Source organism: Megalops cyprinoides, chromosome 3 (genome assembly GCF_013368585.1).
Source record: "Megalops cyprinoides isolate fMegCyp1 chromosome 3, fMegCyp1.pri, whole genome shotgun sequence".
Taxonomy (NCBI): domain Eukaryota; kingdom Metazoa; phylum Chordata; class Actinopteri; order Elopiformes; family Megalopidae; genus Megalops; species Megalops cyprinoides.
In genome coordinates this window covers 49,407,956-49,429,672 of record NC_050585.1, presented here as the reverse complement: position 1 = coordinate 49,429,672, position 21,717 = coordinate 49,407,956, and the positions used below count along the sequence as shown (strand labels likewise).

The following is a 21,717-nucleotide window of genomic DNA, read 5'->3' as shown; positions in this document are numbered from 1 at the left end:
CCACCCCTCAACACAGCCAGTGGCTACCAAAAAGTGTCCAACCAGACAATGCAAAGTATGGGGCCAGTGACTCAGAGCATGGAGGAAGGGGAAAAAGCTTCCAGAAGCACACAGGCATGAGCAGTTGCTGCACACTCACTGACCATACAGAAATGGGAGGTCACGGAAGTTCACTGACCGGAAAATGCAGTGACCCTCACAAAGCTGAGAGAATTTTGAGAAAACGGTTGTGAGAGAGAAGACGTAGTGAGGTCACGCAGTTCCATTTCTATTTGCGACAGGCAAGAAATGAAGAGAGAACCATTTCAAAGATGATTTCTGTCTGATGTCAAAGCGTTAAACCGAACAAAGTGGGTATGTGACACACTGTGTATTACCATGACACCACTATTCAGTTTATCCATCCATCTGCTGTTATGTTTTAGTACTTTATCTATGGGCTGAGGCAGTTTCTTTCTTTGAGTCAGTACATCCAGCTGGCAGCAAGTTCAAAGCTGCGGTGTCCGGTTTGGCTGGGACCAGTGGGTAAAAGAGGTAGGTGCTGGGATGTGTTTAGAACTACAAGATCGGACATGCAGAACGCCACGGCTGAGTGCAAGACAGAAGCTGCTTTCGAATTAATTAGGGAGTTTAGAACAATAGGTTCTCTGTGCGAGCATTCTTTAGGGACTCCGTGTAAGACAGGATCCCGGGATAAGAACTGCACGGCTGTGTCCGGTTCTAGAAATACTACACCAAGGCTGCAAACTGACAGCGGTGGCCAGGGATGGTCTCTGGGATCCCCGGATTGCACAGTGGGAGCCACAGCCGTTGTGAATGATGAGATGTGCCATTCTAAAAAGCTTGGCAGTTCAGAGGTTTTCCAGCAGCCTTTTTTTTTTTTTTCGCCAGACTCGCCAGCTGGATATTGGAGGAGTTATGAGGTGAGCGTGAAGACTCATCCGCAAAGTGGATCCTGGGAAGTTTCCAGTGCGCTGAGTGGGAAACAACTTTAGCAAACGACACATAAATCCTGATCTATGGAACATTAACAGACAGTCATTTTGGCCTCTTTTTTATTGATTTCCTACCGACGACAAGGGAATATACAGTAACAGGAAGAGGGAATATACAGTTCAACACACATACATATTTCTAGCAAAGCTGCTGTTTTAATCAGAAATAGAGCACCCTGATGGGAAATGTAAGCCCGATGACACACTAACAGGCTCTGAAGTTAAGTCAAAGCTTCCATACACAATTACAGCTTTAAATACATAAAAATAATAAGCCTGTGTCGGAGGAGCACCATGGTTATGGCATTTTGGATTTGGTTTTCCTGTCAGACTCCCTATTAAGCAGCGTAAACTGTCGCCTGCCCTCAAAGAGGAGAATACTAGCCGCCATAGCAGAGTTTAGACTGTCCACCCCGGGAACCATGGGAACAAGGAGCCTTCTACCATCAGTTCTCTCAGCCAATTGAAGAGCTTCCACGCTGAGTCCATGGGTCTCTCCACCAATCACGAGCGCGGTGTGACCCTGTGCCCAGTTTTCATGGTAAAGCTGGGTCTCCACGACCGGGAGAGAAAGCCTTCCCTCGTCCAACTCATCGTCAGAGTCCGACTCATAGTATTCCTCGTACTGCACGTTTCTGGGGTTAGGCCTGGTGCTCACCCAGCCATAATCTCCTGCTTTTCGGGGTGGACTTGACGCTGCCGCTTCTTCTGCGTCCTTCTCCATCACGCTACAGTTGTCAGCCAGGTGGACGGTGGTCATGGTAGGGAGGTGTCCCGGAATATGGTCCCACTCCAAACTAGGGATGATGGGAAGCCTGAAGTGGGCGCCCATTGCAGCTCGCAGCACCTTTGGCTCCCAGACATCCACACAGCCTGTACACAGACAACAGTGCATGAGAACAAGTCTATGTGATGTCAGACACAAAGCAGTACCTTATATTCCAATGTGCCCATGTGTTGGACACTAACCAATGTCCTCCTACCAGGTTTTGCACCTTGAGCCTTCCTTTTCCCATACAGTATTGTGCAATATGCACTTGGTAAATTCTTTGTTTTACTGACTCTTAATCTCTTTGTATTCATAAAACATGTCATAGTACTTCACATTGCACTGCACAGTGTGTTGAGCATGGGGAAAGCGCTAATAAAATGTATTGTTATCAATAACAACATCCATAAGCTCCTCTCCCCCAGCCCTCCCCTCCTGGCCAGAGCAAGTTTCCCTACCTTTGGTTAATAACACACTGTGACATCCAGCCGCAGCTGCACAGCGCAGAATGGTGCCCAGATTGCCCGGGTCGCGCACGTTGTCGCAGATCAGCGAAAGCGGCACTGACTGGCCCCGCTGCTCACTGGGGAACGCCAGTCGCGCTGCATCCGGACGCGAGAATATAGCTGCACGGCAGGGGTGGGAATGATACTGACAGGTTAGACCGAAGACCCTTCATAATTTAATGGCAGTTCTGATTAAAAATAATTTTGAATATTTCAACAGATTTTTTTTTAACCAGTTACACGTTTGATACATTTCACTTATCAATCAAGGAATTAATATCTCAATATTAAATTGATTTAGCAAGCAAGCGGACCTAAACCGCACAAATATATGTCTCACCCATCAGGCCTTGTGGAGTCACAAGGTCCGACCAAGTCTTGATTTCCTCGAATTTCACTTTTACCAGGCTGGTGCGCCGCAGTTTGTCCAGGGGCAGCTCGCGTAGTCGCTCCACGGTGCTGAAGAAGATCATCTGCGGGATGGCCCCCGCATCCAGCGCGTCGCAGATCAGCCGTCTCCCCTCCAGCAGCACCTTGCCCTGCTGTTCCCGAAATTTCCTCGAGCGTGCCACGCAAACTACCCTCCTGCGTAAAGAGCACGTAGCGATGAATGTCACCAGACGTGTACGTCCACAGTATAAACAATGCTATGTCATTCACTAAACTATTGGTTGATGGTGGGCGTTAATTAAATTTTCAACCTTGCCACTCAGGCTGCTGGATCGCTACTCCTTCAAAGTTGCTCCAAAAATGAAACGGCTAAATATGTGCATTCAACATTGACTGCATTACCTCGCTAGAAAGGTATCTATGCTTATAACCTGTACCTACCTATCCAAAGTCATGATTTTACTCAGCAGTGAGTGTGCAACTAAAACTATTGCTGTCTTTGGATTGAGAAATAACTCACGCCAATCTCTTGTCTCCAGGGAAGGCCTTCTCGTATCGCAGTCCGGCCAGATCATCGTAAAATGCTGAAGATGGCATTTTATAGTCTGCAGAGGCTTTAGTGCCTTGTTTAGAATTACTCCAGAACTTTGAGATGGCATCACCAGTGTCCTCTACTTTCTGTTTGTTTTTTATACCGCTCTCTGAGACCGTCTTCTTCTGGGCAGCAAACGTCTGATGAGCCGGTCGCTGCTCAACGACTTTGGAAATGTTTTGCTTTGATTTCTGCTGCTTTTCGGTCTCATCGTCCGGGTACAGCACCTTCACGGGTCTGCGTCTTAAGGCGCGGACGTACCTCTTCAAGTTGGCACCTGGATTCTCCTTGACCGTCAAAATTGTACTTAACTCTGATACTAGGAGCCGACAACCCATGCTGCGCACGAACGCCGCCATGTTGGGTAGAATAGATAGACATTTGATTGGCTGTGCCGGAGGAAGGGAGGGACTTCCTTGCACTGACGTCGCGGCTCCAAGGCTGTGTTACCGTATAGGTGTCACGTTGTAACAGCGCTAAATTCACTTTCAGCTAATTCTGTGCTGCTTGGTTCAAAAAGTTTCATATTTTAATGACGTACGAAGGAACGCGTGTGTCAGCCTGAAATCTGAAAACTGGAGAGAGATCATTGATCAGGAGCAGAGAAGGAATTTTCTTTCTGTCATGCCTAAAATAAAGACATAGATTCACTTCTAAATTTAAAATTCTTAATTTTAAAGAATTTAGAACTGATAGCCAACTTTATTGTTAATTATATCTTGAAGATAACTTGCTAACGTTATTATGTTAATGGGGATAGCACGATTGCTAATGTCAAGTATCTAGTTTAATTAACGTCGTGACGTATTGACCTACATTTGGGGATCGTTTAACTGTTAAAGTGTAGTTAATGCAGATCAGCGTAACGTTAGTAGTCTGTTAAAATTCACTAGGTAGCTACTTGGTCAGCATTCGATCGGTGTAAGCGTTTATCTTTAAACCTTTCGGCAACCGTGGGTGGGAGTGGGGATGACTCAGGCCAGACTAGCCAAGGGCAATAGTAAGGAGGGACAAGACGTTCCGATGGGGTAGAGTGTGGTTTATACATTATTCATAGCTAACGCAAAAATGGGAACGCCACCAACAGCCCAACCAAGACAGAAATTGACAGTAATGAAGAGATTTTCGGGGGTTTAGAGGGGCAGAGAAAATACGGCTTTATCTTATCTGCAGCATTGAATCAATGTAAAATTTATGGGAAAGCTAAAAAACCAATATTCTGATAAAATCTGGCTGTTGCGCAACAGGGAAAATGAGACACTGCAGATGGTGGCAAAAATGTTTCCTCTCAAAACAGCAGGCTTTGCCTCAGCAATCTATTGGTGGAACAATTTCTATTACAGCCCTTGAACATTTCAGGATCCTGTCATTTTTGTATGTTCAAAGTCCAAGAAACTAACAAGGAGATTTTTTTTTTAAATTTTGTCACAAGATGCATTACCCAATTGTTTCTGCACATATCCAGCTGTGCAAACGTAAGCTGCGTAAGTCCCTCTGGATAAAAACATCTGTTAAGCAAATGTGTAACTGTAGAAACAAACAACAAACGTTATGCAGCAGTGTAGCATAGTGGTTAAGGCGCAGGACTCGTAACTGAAAGGTTGCAGGTTTGATCCCCGCTGGGACACTGCTGCTGTACCCTTGGGCAAGGTACTTAACCCACAATTGCCTCAATTGACCAGTTGTTTTTACAATTGTAAAAACAACTGTAACCTATGTAAGTTGCTTTGGATAAAAGCGTCTGCTAAATGAATAAATGTAAATAATAACGTGATAAGAATGACAATGATCTTCATCATACATTTTCTAAATGAGGGGGTCTTAAAAATAACCAGAATATCTGAGTTAAAATCTTCTGAATAGCATATGGGGTTCATTCCCAGCAATCTAAAAATGGCCCGTATGCAGAACACAGCACTGCAGCATCTTTTTAAGGTGGATTTTTGAGACATTATAAGTTATTGCGGTGGCATAAAAGCACTGCCCTGCCCACGAATTACACATATACCATTATGATAAAAAAAATTAAAAATCCACTTATCTGACCCCCTGCAACACAATTGCCTAATTGACTCCTTGATAGTTTGATAACAGTAAAAACTGTATTATTCGGCTAGCTAAAAAGTTCAAATTCAATAAACCCAGAAAATACCCCAGAAGAGTCTCACCAGGTTTAAACCCACGGTACAGCACAGTCTGACACCCTGTGCTGGCCACTCACCTGCAGATATCGGTTGTGGCAGTGTTCCAGGACGTAATCAACTTATTCACCAGTTTTTTCCCTTGTTCTCATTTTGCAGCGTAATACTGAAGAATCCTCCTGACAAGTGATGGAAGGTTGTCACGGTGGGCTGCCTGGAGTGGCAAAGAGAGAGGCTGGAACAGAGGAGTTGTCAACACTCACCAGGCTATGTTGTCATATTGACAGCATCCAGCAGTGTCAAGTGTAGGGCCCTTTTATTGTCTTTTGTAGAAGACAATTAATCAGTTTAATCAAAACGATTAAATCATTCACTCATAAAACAGTTGAGTGAAGCTGGATGATGTCCTTGTGCTTCGGAGGTCCTTTTTCTCTGGCTTTGGCACCACAGGATCCTTACACCACTGCTAGAAAGAGGAGCAAAGAACTACTGGAGAACACTCTAATTCTTAGTTGTGGTTTTTGTCGTTATGCTAAACTCTGGAGGAAGTGTTGTTACCATAAGCAAGTCCCAGAGTCTGGTCTGCTGTGCATCTGTGTGACCAGTCAATTAGATGCAGCTGTGAATCCTTTTCAGCACGGGACTGTACTGGTGGCACACCACACGTCCTCAGTTTTTGTCTTTTCACGCTGATGAGCCGGGCTGATCTTAATGGTATCAGAAGGTCCTGATCAGCTGGTTGAGCCTCAATCCTTCACCATTTTCAAACAAGACTTACCATCAACCCCATTTCAGATCCATACCAGAGGGTGCTGCAGGAGTGGCCTAACGTAACCAATCAAAACCTGGTCACGAATCCAGACCTCTAGCTACACTACAGTACCCACCTCTGCAGACTGCATATCAGTTCCACCACTATCCCCACCCCTTAACACCTGCTACTTCTTGCATTTGATGTTAATTTTACAGTATATGTAGTCTTAAGATGTATTATGAATTTGTGTTTTAGGAACTGTTGTAGTATAATTGGCTTTTGTCAGAGTGCGCAAGTTAACTTGTGATAGGGCTTGAATCATGTTGCGCTCACACGCAATGGTTTGGGAATGTTGATAGCCGGGCCTGACACTGTTGCTCGTTTAAATTGAATGGATACACTTATGTTCTATTGTGATGGAAGTTGCTCTGGATAAGAGCATCTGCTAAATGCATGTAATGTAATGTAATACTGTGCTGACTCACCTGGAGCTTACAGGCCAGGACAGTGTGCCGGCTGCACTGAGAATCAGCAACCATCTGATCTATGGCACTGAGGTGCACACGGAAGTAGTTGGACTCCATTTGGGCCTTCAGCGGGTGCACGTATTTGTCCCTATCTGCAACAGTCCGATTCTTCACGTGAGCCTGGGTACAGCTTGGCCCAATGTTGCCCACAGGATGTTGGGCCCTTGCCAAAGAGTTAGCCTCGGGTAACTCAGTCAACATCTGCCAAGATCAAAACAACCACATTACAGATCACCCGTGATCAACAGCTAGAAAACGCAATGAGCCGTGCATATGGAATGTCCCAGTCTCCAAATGTTCAATGAATGAGCTGTCAGACACTGTTGCGTGAATAATGTTATTCTGCTTCAGATCAATTATGAGAAAATATTGTATGCTTCACTCTCCTACTGTATGCTACTGGAACTCTCACTGTGATCCACTGTCTTACTGTACCCTGCTGGATCCACTCCCACAAATGGTGACATCCATGGAGGGTGAATAGTGGGCACAGAAAGTCTTCCCTATCGTAGCTGTAATGAGCTTTATAATTATAGAAATATAAGCAAGCCAGTACATACATTCTTAAATACCGTAATGTTGCTCACTTCCTCAAAAGAGTATGATTGTGTTTATAAGGGGATCTGATATACCTTGTTTTCAATAGGGCCTTTGGAGACAGGAGGGTTTTCAGCTGCAGACTGGTTGAGCAATTAAACTATATTGAGGTATTGATTACTTAATGAATTGTGTGACATTAATGAATACACTGCCATCATAAATTCCTGACTGAAAGTGTCTGAGAAAACACAGAACTGTGTAAATATGCATACTTTCATTTGAGGGAGCAATTTTTAAGGTGAATGGGAGTGCATAATTAAAAAAACAAAAACATAAAAGTACAAATCCTACTTATTGCCACATTGACATTCTCACCCACATCTGTCATAAATAATATCAACATAGTATAAACCACAGGTGGGAAAGTCTGGGTGTAGGAAGTTGAAGTACTCCCAGTATTTGTTAGAATCACTTGGAGTTTCTAACAGTTCAGAAGGAGAACTAATTAGTGAAATCAGCTGGTTCAATGCATGGGTTGAACCAATACATTATACAAATACAGTCACGCATGAAGCGTCTATTATCGTTGCAGATGATAAACGTAAGATTTGAATTGCGGTTGTTTTCATCGACCACTGGAGGGCGCACCAGCTTCATAGACCTGTATGACTGCTCCCTGTTAGCTGCTGACGCTATCCCGACAGGCAGGCTTCTCCGGCCGCATTAGTTCAGTATCAGTAACACGTGTTTGCGATCATAGGAAGCAGCCTCGTAAAAAAAAAAAAAATGGGAAAAAGATGGTTCAGTTTAACCAGGAGCTTATGCAGTCTGCTTAAAGAGCTGATGTCGAAGCCAACGAAGCCCTGGCGTTTTAATTATTATTAGTGAACGGATTCCCCATTAGATGTGACTATTTTGCACTAGTTTGAAAACACATTTAGTTGAGCAAATGTAAGGGTAATATAGGTACCCTGAATAAATTTTAATAGTGACAATTATTAACTAACACAACTTAATAAAACCTTACAGTTCCTCTAAGAAAACGCAAAGCGCACAGTCTGCACCACTGTGAAAGTGAGAGCAATTTATGGTGTATCCGATGCACTGTGATCCTCACCACAGGCAAAACACTGAATGACACATGTATGAGGAAGAAGCCTATTTAAATATGCCTGAACTACTGTCTACTGAACATCTGTGTAACAGACAATGGTCTAGAGAATATCCGGGCCAGTATTCAATTAAGCTCAATCAAGCCTAGTTAAACAAGGAGGTCCGTTTGGAATGAAGACCAGTTTACACAATGGGTACCCAGGACCATAGCTGAGAAACATTGAACTATATAATATAGTTATCTCTGGTGCCACTCTGTGTAAAGGTGAGCATACACACAAAGACATACTTGACAGGTACGGACCCACGAGGACCACATGCTTAGTTTCAGGCTGCATTAGAGCTAATACAGCCAACAATTGCAGATTCACTCCAGCACCAAAATCAACTTTTAACAATAAGAGATCACTCACACAGCAGTGCAGTGTTATGATTTTATCCACTTCTCAAGGGCTTCATACTTAAGTTTACAGTTTAGCCAAATAGTGCAAGTCAAACTACTAAGTTGGTCATCACAAGTATTACACCAGATCACTTTAAGTGCTTAATTTGTTGTTGACCTATGAATAATACTCCAGTGACACCAGTGCACAACATATATGAGAAACAGTCATTTAAGGAAACCCCTTCCATAGTTGAGTGTGGGATGGCAGAAAGATTCCAGGTTTGATGTTCAGTTGTCTTATCTTGTCACCAAACAGCTGACACCATTAGGTCACCACAACTACAGTGCACAAGGATTTCAACAGACTCACAGTTACACCGTCAGACTGACCAGAAGTAGCTCTGACAACTTCAGTTCTGTTCCGTGCCCTTTTATTTTGCAGAAATCGCTTTCAATCCCCGTCAGATTTTCAGATTTCATGTCCTCCGTATTTTAATAACCATCATCCTCCTCCCACAAGTATGATAATCTGATCACTGGTGGCTTATTCTGAGTTATCTGCGTTTAACTGATGGTGTTTATGTCATCATCTGCATATATCCAGAACTGAGCAGAGCACATAATCAAATGGCCAATTTTACAGGAAATTTACAATCATTATGAATATGGAAAATAGCAGTCAGTGATTTCTGTTGTGAGATGCCTCAGAAAAATCAACACAAGACCGTCATGTTTCCTTCCAGTGATTTCTGAAATGGTTGCATGTTTTATTTCTGCCATAATTTATTGGTGTGAGTGTGGACATGGGGAATGTGAAAAAGAAGGCAGGAAAGAGCAGCACAAACCGGCTGTATATATATTCACTGTTTGCCTGACTTTGTGAGCTTTACTGCGGCTGTCAAGAGCTATAGCCACTAGGCATTGATGGCTGAAGTACTTACCAGGAATCCAATGGCATCCCTGCCACCGCTATCTGAGGTCGGCAGCATACTGCAGCTGATTACATAATCACTGTGATAAAGTGTCTAGAATGGTGGTTCTTTCTGGAAACAGATTAGAGGGGATTTCAGGACATAAAGGCCTGCGGGTCACGAGCCAGCACATGCCCTGGGACAGAAAACCCTGTAATGTAATGATGCTGAAATCTCATCGGCTGCTTGCCAGGATGCCATTGGCCTTGTTTAGGTTACCATTCTTGAGTCAAGAGTGACAAAGCGGTTCTTAAGTAATATAATGGATGATGCTCAGCCAGTGCCCAGTGGATGTTTTTTTTTTATTATTATTACATAAGAGACAGCACACAGTGATCCTCCCTGCCATTAGGGGTGGTCTGTGCATACTTATCTCTGTGCAGTATGCAGCTGTCACTGTATATACAGTACATGAGGCTGCCAGAGAGAGGCAGGCCTGACTCATTGGCTGGTAAGATTGACTAGGATAAAAAAAAAATCGAATGGAATACTCCCAATGGAATTCTGTAATTGTACATATATGAAAAGGGCACGATTTCAGTTATTGAGGATCCTGCCAAATAGCTGATGGGATTGAAACATCCTGTTTGCATACGTGCAGTTGAAGAATTCATTTAGGAATGCAACAGAAATGCGCTGGCTTTGTTTTAATTTTTTTTTTTTTTTGTGTGTGTAATTCTGATTCTTGCCTAGTACCTGCAAAGGTGGATGTGCATGTGTCTGTCACTACAATCAAAGCTACAATAACATGTAATGTCAAAATTTACAAGGGAGAGAGGATGAAAGCTCTGGATAAGCCATTGGACTATGGAAAAAATAAACTTTGTGTTCACAAAATACTACCAAGTTACACTTGCATTGACCCGAGTTCGCATTTTTGTTGTAAATTACACCTTGGCCCTCTGCTTCCCCTTCAACCTTAAGCATCACAAAACAGCATCAGTTCTAAAATAATGGGAGCAGGTGTGTGGTCTTACTTTTCTGCCTAACCCTTATCCAATCCCCCCTCTCCCTCTTCCTGCCCTGCTCCCGCTCAGGTAAGTTAGCTCTGACCTTTTAATCGAACAGGGTCAAGACATTGGACTGGAGGAAATGGACACCTCCTCTCCTCTATTTTGGCGGGGGGGGGGGGGGGGGGGGGGTAAGAGAGAGAGAGAGAGAAAGACAGAGACCAGAGAGAGAGAGAGAGAGAAAGAGAGAGAGAAAATTGGAGTATGTGAACTAACATTAACCATCCATCTTTCATTCCTCTTTGTCTTAGATATGGCGTGTCATGGGAAGAACTTATTACTTTCTGTCAGTCAATATGTAATATTGCCCTGACAATATATCTGTCAGGGCAATATTATAAGAGCGTCTGATGCTTAACATATTTTGCACATTTGTATTGTTTTGTTTTCTATTCCAGAAAACTGTAATTCATTTCCTCCCTACTGACAATGTCTATCTTTAATTAAGGACTTTAATTAATTAGCCTTTGATGGACTAAAAGACCGTACAAATTAACATTGTGGCCGGTCATATTTTTGTGCTTCTTATGATGTAATAAATAATAATAAAGGAGACTAAAACTGAGTTGTCAAAGATCCCAGGGTGTGAGAAGTATATGTGAGGAGTAAGAATCGATGACAGATTATTTAAAACCCTATTTTGCAATTTGCTAATTACTGCTCCCCACGGGAGATCAATCAGGACCAGATGCTCCAAACAGATTCTGCCAAGCACCATTCAAGATTCTCGGCAACACGTGCTTATCTGCACCATGCAAGAGAAACGATTCTGCGAGCACGTCATGTGATAGCTGTTGTTTTATTTACTTAATTAATAAAACAACAACAGATTCAACGTGCTAGATTGGAAAAGCCAATTCCCATTGACATAAAAAATATTGTCGTAGTCAAATACATTAGCAGCAAAATGCTAGATACATTTCAGATTTTTTCAGAGCAAAGATGTGCTACTGTTTGCTTTTAACTTGCTCTTTCCCCCCACGTTTTAACATTCAGTTCACAGTAATGCTCAAATAATAATGCATTGCTCCTGAACAGTTAATTATTCAAGATCATACTCAGCGCTGCCTCTCGGGTTCGTGTGCGTATTTAGAGCACGCAGCCCGGGAGTGGGACGGTCGAAAAGGTAGAGCTACGTAGCTCCGCGCGAACTATTGGGTGGTAACGATGTGGGCGGGCTTGTGATTTACGTCGGCGCAAGTACAGATTATCTTGTTTATGTCGGTGCATCTAGAAATGCGAGCAGTTTTAACCGAATAAAGCATCACGGAGTCCAGCTAAACTATCAACAGAATGTAGTTTGGAAGATGTAGCAAAACGTCTTTATAGTTGATAGTGCGATGGAGAAGATGATTTTCTTGAATATGGGTAGCGTACCGTTGTTTCTGTAGTTCAGAACTAAGACAAAATGCTGCCGAGTTACGAGGTAATGGATGGCCGTTATGGAGTCCAGAGAGTTGAAAACATAACCAACCAAAGAATGTGATGGGGGCTGATGGCAGTAAAAACAACAAGGTACGTGAAGTAGTAGAGCATCTGGTACTGTAGCTTCGTAATGTTGCACCGTGCTTTGCACTATTTAGAAATGTGTGGTGTAACTGATCTTTGGAGACAAGAGTTGGCTAACGTTCATTTTTGTTTGCGACTGTTTCGTGGTGTCGTTTCTTACCGTTATCAGTTGTAGCTGTACAGGGAACTCTTTGACTTTCAAATGAATTGCATCATGTTAATGCATATTTGTTTTTTTTTTTTTTTTACAAATTTTGTTATTTACTGGAAATCGATGTCAAGTGCAGAAACCTGCCACATTGACTACATGCAAAGTAGTGTGTATTAGTCCCTTGCGTTGTAATCATTTAGATTAGCTTTCTGTTCAAGCATGCATTTGTCACTTTTTGCTGAATGTTTTGACATGATATAAGCAGCTGGCTAAATCAGCCTGTTAAATGCAGCGGGATATTTATTTATGACGCACCCATTGCCGCGGGGACCATGGGCGCGCGGCAGTAGAGTTAAGGGGGGGATGCATGTTGTCCATGACATGTCAGCTTCACTGATGCTCACAGTAGAACGCTGCACTGTGTCATACAAAGAGTTTGTGCATCCGATTCGTGTCCAAATATAGCTAGACCGCCCCCACACATTATTCTTTGTGTTTCTTTGCCTGAAGCGAGCTTACTTCACACTGGATTGCTTCCCCGTGGCATCTCAATTGGAAATAGTGTAGTTGCGTGCCTGACACGGTAAATTATGGGCTTGGCATTGATTGATTGTGACGTGGAACCTGTGCGCCTCTGCCCCATTGAAGAAGCAGGCTCCGTCAGGGGAGGGGCGATTCTCCTCTGGATTGCGGGGATTCCTGTCCAGCATGGGGATTTCCGTGCCTTCGGGACTGTGCCACCTGACCCCCCTCCGGCTGGGCACGCGACACATGATCCAGGACAGAGGGGCAGCCATCCCCGATGATCACGTGGCTCCGCCCTTTTTGCCCGGTCCTGAGAAGCTCCGCATGGAGTGGTCCCTCCCGGGCTTCATCTCCATGTTCCTCCCCGAGTTCCCACACCGCAACCTCCCAGGACATGAGCACTTCCAGGTACCCCGCTGTGCTGTGGTAGACCAGTGCTGGCCACTGCTATCACCACACTGCTGAGTTACCCACTGGGTTGACAGGCGAATTGGCTTGGAATTGTGAATGGTTTTGACAGCACCACTTATCTTGGTTATTCAACTGGCTTTGGAAGAAAATGTTTTAAACAGGGTTCTGCATTGGAAGACAAATGCAGAACAAGCCACAGTACTGTGCTACACAAATGCTACACTGGTGACAAGTCATCATTGTGTCAGCACTGCCCTTAAACTGTGGAGGGAGGCTTTGTTCCTGCCAAATAATGTGTCTGGGTTTGATTGGTGAATACTCGTAACACATTACAATTCATTATTGGTATTTATCTGGAGCAACTTACATCAGTTAGTTTTTGACAATGGTATCCATTTATACAGCTGGATATTTACTGAGGCAACTGTGGGTTAAGTACCTTTCCCAAGCAGCACCCTTGGGAAATAGAACAGGGAAGAATAGAACTGACAACCTTTCAGTTACAAGTCCTGCTCCTTAACCACTATGCTACACAGCCACTCTCTTATGGTAGTCCTCCAATGGGTCACTTCTCTTTCAGGTCCTGGGCTATATAGCCAAAGGTTCCTATGGTCCTATTCTGAAGGTGAAGGACAAGTCTAAGCAGAAGACATACGCTGTGAAGGTACTGCACTAACTTCACTCAGAAACTCACGCCATGACGAGCCTCTATGTGTGTGGCTAGAATGGATTCAGACCATGAGAGGTGACCTAAAGAGGAACGTTCCTACAGGTGTTACACATCATATGCAATTGTCAGTTGATGCAGTGGTGACCACATTCTCTATCCGATCACTGACTCAAATGAAGACAGTTTAAATGTGAGCTTTAACGAAGCCCACACACCCCTCTGCCAGGACAGAACATATGTCATCTTTGTTTTCATGTTTACACTAGATTTTTGTTGGTGATTCTATGTGGGTAGTCATGTTTTTTTCTCTCTTTGCTAGGTTATTCCCAAATCTGAGGTCTTAAAACAAGGAATACTAGAGCAGTCGAAAGAAGAGGTCATCATTCAGGTACGCCCCATATTGGTGCTGGTTTGTGAATCCTCTGTCCTTTCTCTCCAAGTTGTATTTCAGCTGTGAAAATAGTGGCGGGCAAGGAGAAACGCCACTCACTCTCCCTCTCCCTCATTCATGGCAGACTTCCTGTTCTGTCTTGCAGTGCACTCTTGAGCGTCAAAACTACTTGATACTACCAAACTACCATGGACATATCCAGATTTTTTTTAGCTACTTCCATCTTATGATTTATGCATCAACCATTTCAAAGGCAGATCCTCAAGCCCCTCAGTTTAAAGTTACATCCAGGGTCTCACTGACGCTTTACATTATTACATTTATTAATAATGTAATAATTTAGCAGACGCTCTTAACCAGAGCGACTTACAGCAATTACAGGTGTTTTTTTTTTTTTTTTTTTTTTTGTTTTTTACAATGTTATCCATTTATACAGCTGGATATTTACTGAGGCAATTGTGGGTTAGGTACCTTGCCCAAGGGTACAGCAGCAGTGCCCCAGTGGGGACTCTAACCGGCAATCTTCTGGTTACGAGTCCAGCTCCTTACCACTATGCTGCACTGCCGAAGCTGACCGTACCTGTGCTGTTGTTGTGTTGACTGTTACCTTGCAGCGCCAGGTGCGACACCCTTTCCTCCACGATCTGCAGGACTGCTGGCAGACCCAGCGCCACCTCTTCATTAGTGAGTGACGCGGTGCCCGTGGCCTAGCCCGGCATCCCCCCCCCACCCCACCCCACCCCCACCCCTGCCCTCCCTTGTGTTGGCCTCTCTCCTATTCCACAGCTGCGATTAAGGGGGCGCTCTGCCTTTAGCAGCTCTGTCTGACCCACGCCACAGCCCTGCATTACTGTTCGCTCCTGTTCAGCGCGTAGGGTAACCGATCCGAGATTTCTGGCTGCAGAATTAGCCGGCCGTGTGTCAGTCTTCACTAGTTCCCAGGCAACTGACATCAGGGGACAGAATGGCAGGGCTGTAGTAGGGTGTTAGTAGATCTGTAGATAAGCTGCAGTTACGCCGTTGCGTGGATGGCAGGGGGTACTCCGTGCCCTCTCACTAGCCCAGCTGGTAAGCTGAGAAACTCGGCGAACATCCAACTGCAGCTTCTTTAGCCACTGTGTCTTTCTGTTCTCCCTGTGATTTATGCTTCCAGTTTCCAGTGCGAAGCAACTCTCTTCCCTGTATCAGCACCTGCATGTAGCACCTAGTCATACGTCATTGTCATAGTGCTAAGTCTATTGGCAGCCCTAGCTTTGGTGGAGTTGTACATGATTAATAGTTCTGCTACTGTAGAGAAAACAGAAGAGGGAGCATCTTTGCTGTTGGTTGTCTGTGTTAATGTGTTGTCCCTCTCACTCTTTATTGATCCTGCCTTTCCATTTGTATTCCAGAGAGTGTTGTGGCCCTCTGGGCAATGTGAGGAGGCTATTTGTCAAAAGCAAAGCACAGTCAGGCTGTCCGTCCAATAGGGGCTGTGCGTCTGCGCACTGTGCAGTCCCTGGTAATCCCCTGTGTCTGAGTCTAATTCCCAGGTGGATTATCGGACAGTCTTGGCTCTCGTGCACAAGTAACCTTTTTTCCGATCAGAAGTGTCTCTGGGCCGTGCCTGTGATTTCTGCCATGTGGCAGCGATTAGCAGTCCTCCGAAAGTGCTTGCTCATAACTGGCTCATCTTTGAACGGAGCGGCGCCACGGAGGAGCAACGCTCCAGTTAGCGGGATATTGTGACGACAAATGGCTGACGTGTTTGAGAAAGGATAAGAGTTGCTTTAAGATTCTCTGTGCTGTGGGTCTTCACGTGTGGCCAGAGTTGCCCTACTTGAAGCCTGAGCACTTCCCTCACTCCTCCTGATCCCCCCCCCCCACCCCCCCCCCCCCATCAGCTTGCCCTTGAAGGCCAGTACTCCCCTCCCCCCACACACAATCACTCCACCTCCCCTTAGTGATAACCACTAGCCACAGACACTTAAATTCAGGCCTTAGTCCACTTTGTGTACAAATGGCAAGAGCCTCCCTTTCCATAAGGGACAGTGCTGTTTGAACTGTAGCTGTGGATACATAGCTGTGCTACTGTACATTTTTTATACATGGCTGTGAGGGCCAGACGGAATACACAAGCATGGCTTTCCTGCAAAACGCAGAGTTTACTCAGGCTTGCCAAATAATGTCCTCAAAGTTGAGAACCTGCAGAATTTATTGAAATCATGCCACTGCAATGAAATGTCCCCTACTTTCATTGTTGACAACAACATGAAAGAGTAGTAAAAAAGTGAGTAAAAAGATGACCCTGCACATCCAGAAATGCTAGAAGCAAGAGGAAAACATAGACACGGTGAAGATTTTAACTGTGACTTTTTAAAAATTTTATCTTAAGAAAAAAATTCTTTTCTTTCTTGTTTTTAATTGGGTCTGCTCCATTGTGGTTTCATTTTTAAATAAACTTTAAATCTTTCAATCAGCTTTAACTCAATAATTATTCAGTACCGGAACTTTTAGATATGTATTCTTTGATAAATTTAAATGACGTTAAACTTGCGGGTGTAATATTGACTAATCTTTGATACTTTATGTGGTGATTTTTAGAATTTCATACTGGATACTATATATGCAGTTGATACTGAATAGTTTTGAATGTTTCTATTTGATAACTGTAAATGTAATACTTAGCCATTATGTAAAGAATACACTTTCATTCATATTTCATATTTCATACACATATTTCATTTCCAGTCTTAATTTTGATCAAGCACTTTTAGAATGTGAAATGGAGTCTAACAAAGCGCAATTCCGTCTGGCCCAGGCTATGACATTGTTAGATCAGAAGCTGTAGACACACGGCTATGACATGTGCTCATGGTGATGCTGCCATCTGGTGGGAGGTTGTGGTATAACTGTCAGTTGGCGGTGTTGGCTGCTGTAAGATGTTGTTTCTCCTGTTTATGTCACACTGGAAGTGGGATCTAGCAGGGCTGGAACTGCATTGTTTTTAAAGATATTGCGGAATTGTTCAGAGGATTGGAGGAGTATTCAAGGACAAATGAGTGCTGTGTGTTGAGTGAAGTCTCTTGATCCTGTGTTTCTTTGGGTGCGGTTTCAGCCAGGCCACACGCAATACTTCTGACTTTACTACTCAGTGACATTGCAGAACCCATGGTTAAACGCCATGGTTAAAGTTTGGGATGGAAACGGTGACCTTTCCCTAGGTGCTCCAGTAGTAATATTCACCCTAAATTGACTAGTAAAGTGGAGATGGTATGGAGAAAAACCTGTATGTTACTTAAATTCTTATTCTTAATTCTTAAAGTTTTGACAAAATTGTACTGTCCTGTGAGATTGAGATATTCAGTGATCTGCAAATAAATGAAGAAATGGCAAGAAACATAAATGAGAGCTGAACTGTGAACAGTGCTACAGGCATCCCACTGACACGTGACCAGGGGAGGCCGTGTGTTACGGAGATGAGAAGCACTGATCCTAGACCTGTGGGTGCACAGTGTCACAGAGGTGAACCCTGGGCCGTGCTCTTTGAGGAGTCGTCTTTAAGTCAGTGTGTGAGGCGTTGTGCCTCTCCAGCAGTGTGTGACGGTGTGTCTCTCCAGCAGTGTGTGACGGTGTGTCTCTCCCGCAGTGTGTGACGGTGTGTCTCTCCCGCAGTGTGTGACTACTGCGGCACTGGGGATCTGTACACCTACTGGACGATGATCGGGCGGTTCGAGGAGGACGCGGTGCGGGTGTTTGCCGCAGAGTTGGGCTGTGCTCTGGGTGAGTAGCCCTGCCTGCAGGGGGCCTTGCTACTTGTGTTACTTGTGTTACCTGCTGTTTATTTTATGTGTAGTATCGCAATGTGTTTTGGTCTCTGTAATCTAGTGACTGTGATGTATGGTAATTTGTGTGTATGTGGCATCCCATAGTCTCTAGGCTGTCTAGTCAGGTTGCACAAGATAACTCGTGGTAGGGCTTGAATAACATTATGCTCACACTCACTGGTGTGGGAGTGTTAGCCTAGTCTGACACTGTTGCTCATTCAGCTTGAACGATTACCCCTTCTGTTCTTTTGTGAATAGGAGAGTTTGCTAAATGAATGTAATGTAATGTAATATTCGCCTTTCTGTTCATCACCTGCAAGCACCCAGATACAGTCTTAGCCATGGACACCAAATTCTGAGGCTGGTCTGTTGGAGCAATTTCACTGGCTCCACAAGCATTTTATACCTTTCCTCACCATGCCCTTCTGCCTCTGTGATCAACAGGGTTCTTGCATGACTTTGGGATCATTCACAGGGATGTAAAGGTAAGCATTCAGTCTGAATTGCAGTTTTGGAAGCAGCTATGAGAATGCAGCCTTATGTCCCACCAGGGACAAAGGAGACTAAGTAATGAAATGTTTAAATTATAAGGCATATACCTTATTTCATTTGAATCATTTGCATGTGAATGCAGGTGTTTTGTGTAGTATTACAGAACTGAGCAAATTCCTCAATACATATCTGATGTTTTTTTGCTTCGTTCTTTTTTAAGATGGAGAATGTCCTCTTGACTGACAAAGGTAATGGTAACACATACCCTAAAACAAACACTAGAGGGCAATGTAGCCCAGGAATTATTTCAAACAGAAACATTCTAGAACATTCTGAACTCGAGGTCTTTGGCATCACTTGGTGCAGTTACAATTCCCAGGATTAAAAACTGCACAGATGTATAGATATGAAAGTGTAAATAAAGGTACTAATAGTCTCTTAGAATTATTCTGATATATTTCTAACTTGCAACACTGGCTGTTTTTAAGCAGAATTAGAGGGTTATTTTATTATGAAGGCCTCAGTGTCTGCTACATGGTAATTAGGATTTGGTTGAAACAGAAAGATGGAAATTGTTTTTGTTATTTTGTGGGGTCTGACTCAGGGCACCTTCGTCTGGCTGACTTTGGGTTGTCCCGGCGCCTGGAGCGTGGAGGAAGGGCCTTCACCATCTGTGGAACAATTCAGTACATGGGTGAGAAATTCAGGGGTGGACGTTTAAAAAAAAAAAAAAAACAAACCTGTTCCCTCTCTAATTCTTGATGCATTAATACTTGAGGTTGATTTTTTTAAAGGATCATTTATTTTGGGTGTGATTACTATTGGCTGAAGCAATGACAATGTGTTAAATGGAATGTGTTCTGCTAAATATGCGGTCTGTTTACACTGAATAGCCCCTGAAGTTCTGAGTGGGGGTCCCTACAACCACGCAGCTGATTGGTGGTCCCTGGGTATTATGCTCTTTGCATTGGCTACAGGAGAGGTGAGCTCGACCAATCCCCATGCAGTTCTTCGAGGAATAGTACGTGTGTGTGTGTGTGTGTGTGTGTGTGTGTGTGTGTGTGCCTGTCTGTGCATGCCATAATGACACTTCATAGCTCTCAGTCCAAGTGGTACATTGTTCTTTATTTCTGTGTACAACAAATTCTAATAATACACAAATTCTAGGAAACCATCAGGGAACTGTTATTTAACAATGAAATGTGACAATATTTTAACCACATTATCTCCCCTTTATCCTGAGCTGTGAACTGAAGTACAACCTTCATGGCATTGATGAAACATTTCCTCCTTTGGGCGGTTGCCATCTAGATTCTTTCAGTTCCTCCATCTTTAAACTCTTATTTTCTCTCACAGTATAGTTTGAGCAATCTGTAAGTGATGCATAAGCATGTCTTTCCTCACTGGCCTCTTTCTACTGTTCTTCACCTCTCTGCCCCGCCCTACCCTGCCCCACCATGCCACGCCCTGCCACGCCCTGTCCCGCCCTGCCCCGCCCCCAGTTCCCCCTGCCTGCGGAGCCTGACCACTGCAGCATGCTGAGGAAGGTGCGCAGCTGCCCCTATGAGATGCCCAAAACCTTCAGCCCGCCCCTGGCCCTGCTGCTCACAGAGGTGAGTGCCCCATCTTTACTACGGCCGTGCCAGGCCTGGTTGGAAGGACTACAAGTCTTTGTGTTTGCAAAAACAACCATACAGTATGGAACAACAGCCTCTTTTTTCACTTTGTTCTTTTTTACATTACATTACGTTATTGGCATTTAGCAGACGCTCTTATCCTGAGCAACTTACATCAATTACAGTGTTTGTTTTTTTTTTTAACAATGTTATCCGTTCATACAGCTAGATATTTACTGAGGCAATTGTGGGTTAAATACCTTGCCCAAGGGTACAGCAGCAGTGCCACAGCGGGGAATCGAACTGGCAACCTTTTGGTTATTGGTCCTGCTCCTTAACCACTGTACTACACTGCCGAAGCTGACTGTACCTGTGCTGTTGTTGTGTTGACTGTTACCTTAAAGCGGTGGGTGCGACACCCTTTCCTCCACCCCCTTACCACTGCCACTGCCACCCCCTATTTGCTGTCTTGAACTTTGACCTCTTTCTCCCTTTGCTTTCCCCTTGTCCGCGCAGCTCCTGTGCAAGACCCCGGTACGGCGCCTTCGCACCCTGGAGCGCTTCGAGAGGCAGACATTTTTCCGCTGCACCTCCTTCGACTCCCAGCTGCTGCAGAAGATGCCCATGGAGCTGATCTTGGAGCTGAAGGATCACCCTGACCGGCCGGCCAAAGCGAGAAGGGGCCTGACCCTCGAAACCATCCAGAACTTCGACTGCGACCTCCTGAGCTCCCCCCTCAGCCCCACACAACTGTCCCCGACCCTGCTCAACTTCGACGTGAGCCGGGCCCTCACTCAGGGCAGCTCCAACAACGAGGTCTTCGTGTAAGCCGGCAACAGCCTGTGATAGTTGAATCACTGAGACGTTCCCGCCCTGAATTTTGCTGTGATCTCTCAAGAAGATGCCTGAGTTTGAAGGAGTTCTGTGTAAGAATTTCACACACTCCAAAGTTGCTGCTTTGGCATTCTACCGTGGTGTTCCTCTTTTGGCTACCCTGCCCTCCTCTGAGTGACTGGTCAATATGGCACCTTGTGGTTGGACATCACCAGGGGTGGGTGGAGGTCACCGACTATGACATGTTGCTAGAGATACAGGGGTCTTCCTATTTTTTTTTTTTAGTTTTACACTATGCTATTTACGTAATATTGCAGGACTGGTAGGGAAGGTTGCTGTTTTTTTCAGATAATTAGAATGATTTAAGTTTTAAAGGTCTTTAAAGTTTAAAGATTCTGCTAACTGAGTACATTTGGTGTGTGCAGAAGTTCGGATTTTGAGGTAATTCGTTTTCCGTGGTGGACAGAACCCTGTTTCTAGAACATCTTGCCGGGTGTGTATATCCACTTTATATACAATGTTGAGTAGCACAATTTCAAACAGATCGTCCGGTTTTTCAACCAACCTATTAATTCAGTTCCATGGTTCTTTGGAGGTCTTTTTCCCATGAACGTGTGCT

At 44.3% G+C, this 21,717-nt stretch overlaps 2 protein-coding genes across 2 annotated transcripts; one reads left to right on the top strand and one right to left on the bottom strand.

The window, feature by feature from the left end:
- Positions 1-1,050: 1,050 nt before the first annotated feature.
- On the bottom strand, positions 1,051-3,607 carry mrm3b (mitochondrial rRNA methyltransferase 3b). Its single transcript, XM_036525133.1, has 4 exons — positions 3,181-3,607; positions 2,611-2,855; positions 2,223-2,390; positions 1,051-1,868 (listed from the first exon to the last, which is right to left on the bottom strand). Exons 1-4 carry the CDS (start codon positions 3,588-3,590, stop codon positions 1,294-1,296), a joined length of 1,398 nt encoding a protein of 465 aa, XP_036381026.1. The 5' UTR covers positions 3,591-3,607; the 3' UTR covers positions 1,051-1,293.
- An 8,322-nt stretch (positions 3,608-11,929) lies between these two features.
- rskrb (ribosomal protein S6 kinase related b) lies at positions 11,930-21,354 on the top strand. The gene is made up of 12 exons (XM_036524799.1): positions 11,930-12,208; positions 13,002-13,286; positions 13,870-13,953; positions 14,279-14,347; positions 14,965-15,034; positions 18,005-18,112; positions 18,601-18,641; positions 18,869-18,896; positions 19,253-19,342; positions 19,542-19,630; positions 20,151-20,261; positions 20,781-21,354. The coding sequence occupies exons 1-12, from the start codon at positions 12,179-12,181 to the stop codon at positions 21,090-21,092; spliced, it is 1,317 nt and encodes a 438-aa protein (XP_036380692.1). The 5' UTR covers positions 11,930-12,178; the 3' UTR covers positions 21,093-21,354.
- Positions 21,355-21,717: the final 363 nt, after the last annotated feature.

Coding starts and splice junctions, on each gene's coding strand:
- mrm3b (XM_036525133.1), bottom strand. CDS start 3,590: ATGGGTTGTCGGCTCCTAGTATCAGAGTTAAGTACAATTTTGACGGTC. Junction 2,856..3,180: donor CCTGGAGACAAGAGATTGGC/GTGAGTTATTTC, acceptor CTCTTTACGCAG/GAGGGTAGTTTGCGTGGCAC. Junction 1,869..2,222: donor CAGTGTGTTATTAACCAAAG/GTAGGGAAACTT, acceptor GTCTGTGTACAG/GCTGTGTGGATGTCTGGGAG.
- rskrb (XM_036524799.1), top strand. CDS start 12,179: ATGGGGGCTGATGGCAGTAAAAACAACAAG. Junction 13,954..14,278: donor AGAAGACATACGCTGTGAAG/GTACTGCACTAA, acceptor TCTCTTTGCTAG/GTTATTCCCAAATCTGAGGT. Junction 18,897..19,252: donor TGTCCTCTTGACTGACAAAG/GTAATGGTAACA, acceptor GGTCTGACTCAG/GGCACCTTCGTCTGGCTGAC.